Below are 8,529 nucleotides of genomic sequence, written 5' to 3' on the forward strand. Positions count from 1 at the left end.
TTGATTCAGCTAGGATTCAGACAAGTCATAGTGTCTCAAAAGTCAATGTTTGTACAATTTCTTAACAGAATTAAACGACTTAAAGATGTTTCAACTGAATAAAGAAGTGTTTTATGAGTTCTACATTCTACACATTTACATTCCTAAAACAATTCTAGGTGTAAAACTGTTATATATTGATACAAACTATAATCTAATTGTACTTCCATCATTTAACAGTAACTAGATCGAACATTTTTCTGGCCTTCTAGGTAGTAAAGACAGTAACCAGTGCATCTATTTCTAAACTTTTAACAGTTTCTCGCTCTATGGAAAGAACACAAACTGATGCCAACCTGCTATGTGTCATAGAAATTCTTAAAATATTTTTTTCCTGTCAGATTTCAATATTCATAGCAATTTTAAATAAAGCATAATTAGAGGTTTTTGTATAAATATAATGGTAATAAATTTCTTTAAGTACTATGAACCAAATAAATACTAACCCTTTCTTTAATACTCCATACTTTTCCATGATTAATTTGGACATCTATCTATCTTCTAGATCTTGGTTATAAACCTGCTCTCCGATTCGGTTTCGCCGTTCATTGTAATAGCACAAGCACGAGACCTACGATGTTTCTTTTGCTTGCTTAATATTTAATGATCCTTTTATTCTGTTGGAAACATGTTTAACATAATACAGAAGACAACAAAACAATATGACGAAGACTTACACTACCTAGGACTTCACAGTATAAACTTTCTCGGATTGGATTAATTTTTAAATAAAATTTCTTAAGTCTGTTAAGATCTCAGACTTAGTACAATTGCGAACATTTGCATCTCATTTTTAAAAAAATATATAAATTTACGTATTTTAAATACGGAAAATAAAAGAAACAGATTAAGCTTTTTAAAAAATTGAATAATTAATAGATGTGTCGAAATATTAATTCTTGGACCATCAGGACTACCTCACTGGACCTAATTGTCACTGTTAGTCCCCCTTTCCTTATTTGTCTGTACATCACATTCATAGTTTCTACATCCAACTCTCTTCCTCCCACTCCATTCAGTCTAATACCAGCCTATTAATACTAGCAATGGTTTATGAACATACATGGAAAACAAAGGGGACGAACTGGCAACAATAGTCCCCTCGTAAACTTAGGGCTGAACACCATGACATTAAACCTGATGGAGAACAGTTCCTTACATTTAAATACTACAAGCTGCTGGTATGTTAACTCTAGCTTCAAACACATGGTTAATGTCTTCAAACACATGGTTAATGTCTTCAAACACATGGTTAATGTTTTCAAACACATGGTTAATGTTTTCAAACTAATATAAAGTTTCGTGCCACGTTTTGGAGATTTCTAGGGAACTTTTCAGATTCTAATATGGAATTAATTTTTACAGAAGTGCAATTTTTTTTTTGTCGTCTATAAGTTCTCACGTGGGCCTCAACTGAATAAGAGTTAGGACCCAAGTGCAATCAACCCTTTGCGCCATTGTTGCTACACCACTGGCAGTGGGCCCCTAATGGGCGTGGGTCCGGGTTCATTGAACCCCTTCGCGCCATGGATGGTATAATATATTTATATATATATAGAGAGAGATTTACCAACTAAAGTTACAAATATTTAAACACTAGAGATGAAAGAATGAAATACACATTTGAATAACCCCGAAATATTGTTTTACACAGTGGTTTGTTTCATATAGTAACCAACGCCACTGTAATTAACTTTTAAGTCTAAAGTTCCACAATGAACATGGGTGGCACCCAACCCGACACAGTAAACCGGAGCGCCGCTACTTCCTGGACATGTGCTTGCAGTGTAGGTCAATGTTGTCAAATTGTAAATTGAGTTATAGTCACTCACCTTGTTATTGTCAACCAACCGACCAACACTCACCTGTTTGAAACATCCATGTGGGTGTGACACTATAAACATTAGCTCGGATCTATTAATGTATTTTTTCCAGACTTTTTTTAAAAGCTCACACCACAGTTTTACCATGTTATAAAGTTTATCTCCGAGTGTGTAATCGCATACAACATACTTTAATCTACATTTGTCTCTCTCAGTGTTTACATAATCAACACTGACCTTATCCAGAATGACCACCGGGCTATCTTTGTCATCATAAAACAATCTACAAGTCGTATGACTGGCCTCAGTGTCATCAAAAACCACATGTGTGGCTGTGTGGATCAATATTTCCCACCAAATTTTGCTGGGTTTCTCTGACTGTTGACATTTATCACAGGGACAGGTTTTGTAATTTCTCTCTAGTTTCTTTCCAGTAAGAACATGATAATTACTTTCGTGTCCATCATACCCAGATCCATCTACGAATTTATACACAGTTATCAGTCCACTGCCAGTTCTCAAAATGTTGCTTCCTCGAATATCATAGAAAGGATAATTAAACTGTGTGTTTGGCCAAAACTCTGGCCTGTCTGGGCTAACCTTGTTAACACCAATTCTAACAGTCAGGTCAGCTGTAGCTTTGATTAGTTCATACAGATCTACGTCACGACTATCTTCAGGTAGATCTGTAATGTTGAATTGTGTAAAAGGAATAAACTGCGTATGACCTGGGTTTTTCTTACAGTTAGCAAGATGTTTATGCAGGTCGGACTCTCCGCTTTCCGATATCTGAGTCTCATGCTTACCTTGAAAACAAGAAAATGAAAAAAAAAAATACTTTAAAATACCTAACATAAATAAAGTGTAATTGTATCAATTAGTTTGGAACACTCACGTAATTAATAAATAAGTATAAGTTCCCCTTTCAGACCTTGTGGTCTATAGGGCAGATGATGTAAAGGTCATCTGATTCTGTGGCCTACGGTTAACGAGGGTGTCATGTGGCCAGCACAACGACCAACCGCCTTTACTTTTCCCCAACTAATGAACTCAGAGGCGCCCGAAGATCCCGAAATTAAAAATCCCAGTCTTCACCAGGATTCGAACCCCGGACCTCAGTTCGGTAGCCAAGCGCTTTACCGCTCAGCCTCCTTAAGAAATACATTGTACAAAAAATATTATTTACAACTATATAAACATTTATACTATATATTTACAACTATATAAACATTTACACTATATATTTACAACTATATAAACATTTACACTATATATTTACAACTATATAAACATTTACACTATATATTTACAACTATATAAACATTTACACTATATATTTACAACTATATAAACATTTACACTATATATTTACAACCATATAAACAATAAAAACATTTTTAAATATTACTTTAAAAAAAAGTTTATATATTTACAACTATATAAACATTTACACTATATATTTACAACTATATAAACATTTACACTATATATTTACAACTATATAAACATTTACACTATATATTTACAACTATATAAACATTTACACTATATATTTACAACTATATAAACATTTACACTATATATTTACAACTATATAAACATTTACACTATATATTTACAACTATATAAACATTTACACTATATATTTACAACTATATAAACATTTACACTATATATTTACAACTATATAAACATTTACACTATATATTTACAACTATATAAACATTTACACTATATATTTACAACTATATAAACAATAAAAACATTTTTAAATATTACTTTAAAAAAAAAAAGTTTTATTAAGTGTAATTGCATTAAAAAGTTTGGATCATTCATGTGATTGTACACTAAGACATTATAAATCTGTGCGATAGATATATTTGTACCAATCGTTTTTGTTTCGCTTTTAGCTATCTCAATACGCTATGCTCCTATCACTTGTTTGGACCAGTTGAGAACGGGGGAGGGAAGATGGGGGGGGGGGTATCTTGGTGAATGTTTTTACATGATCGTTTCCTCAAGGGAACTTATTCAACTTATACTACCATATATGTCAAGTACGATATCTTTACCTTTGTTCAAGATATCAAACAAAATAATTAATTACCAATAGTTGATTAACTATTTTTTTTCATTGATTCTTGTGTCTTCAGGTAAAAGAAATAATTGTACACAATTTCAGCTTGATCCGAGATTTGGTGTGGGTGAAATAATGTGAACAAACGTTTTACCAAACAGACAGACATTATGAGTTGATGTAAGCTTAGAAATAACAGTACCTGCTGTAGAATTCGTTAGAACAGTTGAATTCATTTGGAGTAACACCCTTTTAAAACAAAAACAAACAAAAGTATATGTTATTTGGACCACAGTGGCAACATGAGACATGAAATCATTTTTTTAAAGTGGGAAACGTGGCCGAGAAACTAAGTACGCTTGAACATGTCTTGGCTACCTATGAAGGGGGCTCGAGGTTCGACGCCCGACTCGGGCAGAGTTGTGTTAACTGAGCGCCTGAAGCAGCAAGGAAAACCTTCTACCAGATACCCCCTTTCTCCCCACTGGTCCACAAATGAGATTGGACCATAGCCCTCTGACCATTGAAAGTATGAAAGTAGCGCTATATAAAAGCTATAATTTATTTGGAAAATACGCTTATTTTTTGTAGCTGATTTTATGTGCATCCGACTTATTATCAGAGTGAGATCTCAAAAAAAAAAAAGTCGCCGTCTGAAAACAAATGTTAAAATCGTATTTTAAAAATACTTTTTAAAAATTCCTTGTGCTCAGATCTGGAATTAGTACAGAACCTAAAGAAAAAGGTGCCAGTTGAAAATTTTGAAGATTCTTTATGACAGAGCTTCGTATGGAACTTTATTTTTGAGTCGGATTATTCTAGAAATAATCACCCAATTAAAAAACTTGTGAGGGATAAATATACATTTTTGTCCTATTCCCAACTATTGAGATAAGGACAGTCTCAATTGTGCTCCTATCGACATGGACCGGAACTAATTTCGTCCTGAATTAAAGATGCTTTCAACTGATTTGACGCAGTTTCTTCAGAAGCCTCCAAAGTTCCAAAACAAGAGCCTGCTGAGCTCCAGTGTTTTATAAAAATAAAAAAATCGGTTTAAAAATTAAGTTCTAAATATCGTCATCTTGGATCGCATATTTCTGACATCTTAGGTTAAGTGCTTGACTTCCGAACCTGGGGTCCTGGGTTCGAATCTCTGTGAAGACTGGGATTTTGAATTTCGGGATATTTAGGGCGCCCCTGAGTCCACCCAGCTCTAATGGGTAACTGACTTTAGTTTGGGAAAAGTAAAGGCGGTTGATCGTTGTGCTGGCCACATGACACCCTGCTCGTTAACCGTTGGCCAAAGAAACAGATGACCTTAACATCATCTGCCCTATAGATCGCAAGGTCCGAAAAGGGAACTTTACTTGGTAAGCGTAGATGTAGGCGAGCGATGTTTCTTTAGACAAATGTTGATCAAGAATTACTGGTGATAAACAATGACAAATTTACGAGCCACTCATTTTTTTTATTGCATTTCGCAGTTTTATTTTATCATCATCAAACTCCATTAGAGTGTGGGCTTGAGAGGCTCAAATCCTCTCTTGCAAAAGCCCTGGACAGAAACCCTGCTTTCTTTTGTAGTGCATACATGTCATCATACAGGTAGAAAATTTTGGGTTTCCAAGACCTGTCGAAACGGAGATCAGCAAGTCTAGGGCAGTCAAACAGAATATGACGCATGGTTTCCTCTTCTTCCCCGCAGCGGGGGCACCGTGAATCAAAATTTGGCCATAGCCGTGAGAAATACGAGCCAAAAGGAACAATGGCCTGTCCTACACTGTGCTATAATATCTTGCTCAGGCCTGGACAGCCTCCACCACGGGATAGTGTGGTTAGGGCGCTTCATGCGCCTCAAGTCCCAAAAAGCCCGTGGAGTCTGGGAGCGCAGTTTTAGTTAGTTTTTTTTTTGTTTTGGAGGGCAAAATGAGGAGCTGCCGCATCGGGCATCGAGTATACGCCACGCCACTGTCTGTGGGGAGGGGGGGGGGGGAGGGAGGGCACTGAAAAAAAAGTTAAATATGTGTTTGCCGGTGCGATGGTCTTCCGAAAGATTGCATTCGTGTTTTTTTTTAACAAGATTAGTGGGCAGTCGTTCTTGATCCGCAACTCTCGTTTTGAATGTCTACCCTATTGTCACGATCATCAATGGTGTTGATGTCACACTCTAAGATGGTGCTACTGTCACGATCAGACTTGAACTATATTGTACCATCAATGATCGTGATTGCCGAGGATCTTGAAATGATCTTTCGATAAGATGATCGTATAGAAGTAGACAGATCTATGTTGATGATACGATCATACAGAATGTTGCCAATTGATAAGAGGATCATCTAGATCTAGGAGTTACAACTTGACAAATATGATCTAAGTACGATCTAAATTCAATGAAGAAACTTCTCTTCGTTCAAAAACAATTACTTTAATTAATAACTTGAAAACACTATACACAAATAGTTACAATGGTTAAAATGTACTTGAATAACTGATTTATTCAATAATATATCTGAGTCTTGATACGAATAAAATATATATTCTTAACTACATACAAGTTAGATCTTATCTCTACAAATATTTACAACCGACTGATTCTATTTTGCATCTTCCCCGGGTTTCAGCTTGTAATCACGTGATCAACAACTTACTCCTCCCAGACCAACCAATCATTGCAGTCTAATGTTTCCCTGCTATTTCGAGCTAAGTCGGCGAACAACTTAAAACTGTTACCATATATGGTCATAGTGTACGTGACACCTATAAACAAACACAAAGACACGCAAATGTTGCACGCTTCAGTGAACATAAAGTCGTTCAATCACTAGGCCTATGATTCACACTTTAAAAAGGCAGCAAAGTCTTTTCAGGATATTGCCAGGATGAAAATATAACACACATCTGAAATATGATGCATTTTCAATAACACATAGTGTTTCTCAATCTTTTGGTTACAACCTTGACCTAAACGAAAAAAAAAAAAAGAGTACGTCCCCTTGATAGCAAGCTACGGGTACGGGGGAAGGGCTTCAAGCTTTTCTGTGGGGTCAGGGCAGAACAGACGCAAAAGCGATTTTTTAAAACTTCTTACCATCAGAAATTAAATCTACTGGCGTCTTCAGCGCACATTCAAAAGAATGCAGACCAAATAAAGAACAGGAAAAGCGCGACAATCAAGTGTGAAAGATATTTGGGCGCATGTAGCGCACGTACGTTTATAGTAGATTTTCATTCATGGCGATTAAACCTAAAAATAGCAAGCTTTTCGGTATATCCGGTGTGCAAAATAAAGGCAGTGTTGATAAGCTAGGTGTTTTTACAAAGTTACACGATTTTTTTTTTGAGTAAACATTTTAGTTCTACAGAATCAAATATTTTTAAAACTCTTCTGTTCATGACTTTAATTTTAGTTGGCAATTTTAAAAAAGTTTACTTTAGCGTCCTTGACATTGGATAGTTTAATCTTGAAAATTTCAACATGTGAACTTAGTCCTAAGACCATTTTTATGTTAAGCAACATAATGAAGCACTTGGGTCAAATTTGACTCTTCTGACGTATTAAAGGCGAGTAGAATCGTGTTAGCGATTAGCGGAGACATATAACTATTTAGTGATGGGAACTAAACTAATTTTTTTAGTTAAACTAAAACTAAGTTTGAACTAAAAAGAAGTAATTAAACTTTTAGTTAATGAAATGACAAATTGAAAAAAATAAATTAAACTTTGGCCTTAACTATTTTTTTTTAGTTAAACTAAAAGTTAGCTACTTTTTAGTTAACTTTTGCCCATCACTATAACTATTAAAATGTTGGCATATTAAAAGTCTATTTGATTAGTAGACGCCTTTAGCAAAACAACATAAACAATTTCCTACTTCTTTGATGAAATCATCTTCTCATCTCTGACTGTAGTCCCGCATGAAACAAACGCCATAAACTAGCTTCCTCCTGGCATCTCGGTTCTGGGCGAGTCTCCCCAACTGTCCCCGCGTCTTTCCCGTCAATTAACCCTTAAAGTGCTGAGCTGTTTTAAAATAAGTGCATACAACATGAAATTACAATAAATAAACTACCACACGCGTTTTAAGGGTTAATTAAGAATCTGATTTTTAAACTATTGTAATAATACGTGGGACATAATCAACATCTGTTAGAAAAAACGCCTGTTATTTAGAAGATAAGATTACATGGTCAATATTCAAATATGTATCTATAACTACAAAGCAAAAACTACAGAATTTGGCGTCCCGTGTACAAAAAAAAAAAAAAAAAGTTCTTCGCTCCTTCCCTTGTTAAATATTTGGCTTCTAGATTACCAGTTTGAGAAACGCTGAAATTAAACAAGCAAAATATTTGTAAAAAAATCTTTTTTTGAAAACAAAGCTTATCTAAGGGGATGAACCGAAAAATTCTGCCATATATCTTAATAATGCAGGAAGAAAGCTCCCTTTTCTCTATATATCACAAAATAAATAAATTACCACTACTAATTGGTTATTTAAAAAAAAAAAGATGCATGTATTGTCATTGACTATGAATAACAAAGAAGAATTTGAACTTAAAACGTGTACAAAATGTAATAAGGGAAATA

The 8,529-nt window shown here is 34.8% G+C and overlaps 1 protein-coding gene across 2 annotated transcripts in view; it reads right to left on the reverse strand.

Moving 5' to 3' along the window:
• Nucleotides 1-491: 491 nt before the first annotated feature.
• Nucleotides 492-8,529, reverse strand: part of LOC129928011 (uncharacterized) — a 10,710-nt gene continuing 2,672 nt past the window's right edge. The window contains exons 2-4 of one of the 2 annotated variants that reach the window (XM_056039810.1): nucleotides 4,142-4,188; nucleotides 1,905-2,668; nucleotides 492-656 (exon numbers count right to left, since the gene is read on the reverse strand). In XM_056039810.1, coding sequence (XP_055895785.1) covers nucleotides 633-656; nucleotides 1,905-2,668; nucleotides 4,142-4,175 — 822 coding nt within the window. In that variant the 5' untranslated portion in view covers nucleotides 4,176-4,188 and the 3' untranslated portion in view covers nucleotides 492-632. Of the gene's footprint in view, nucleotides 2,669-4,141; nucleotides 4,189-8,529 lie in introns of both variants that reach the window. The other variant, XM_056039809.1, reaches the window with a different exon arrangement.

Source organism: Biomphalaria glabrata, chromosome 9 (genome assembly GCF_947242115.1).
Source record: "Biomphalaria glabrata chromosome 9, xgBioGlab47.1, whole genome shotgun sequence".
Lineage (NCBI taxonomy): Eukaryota > Metazoa > Mollusca > Gastropoda > Planorbidae > Biomphalaria > Biomphalaria glabrata.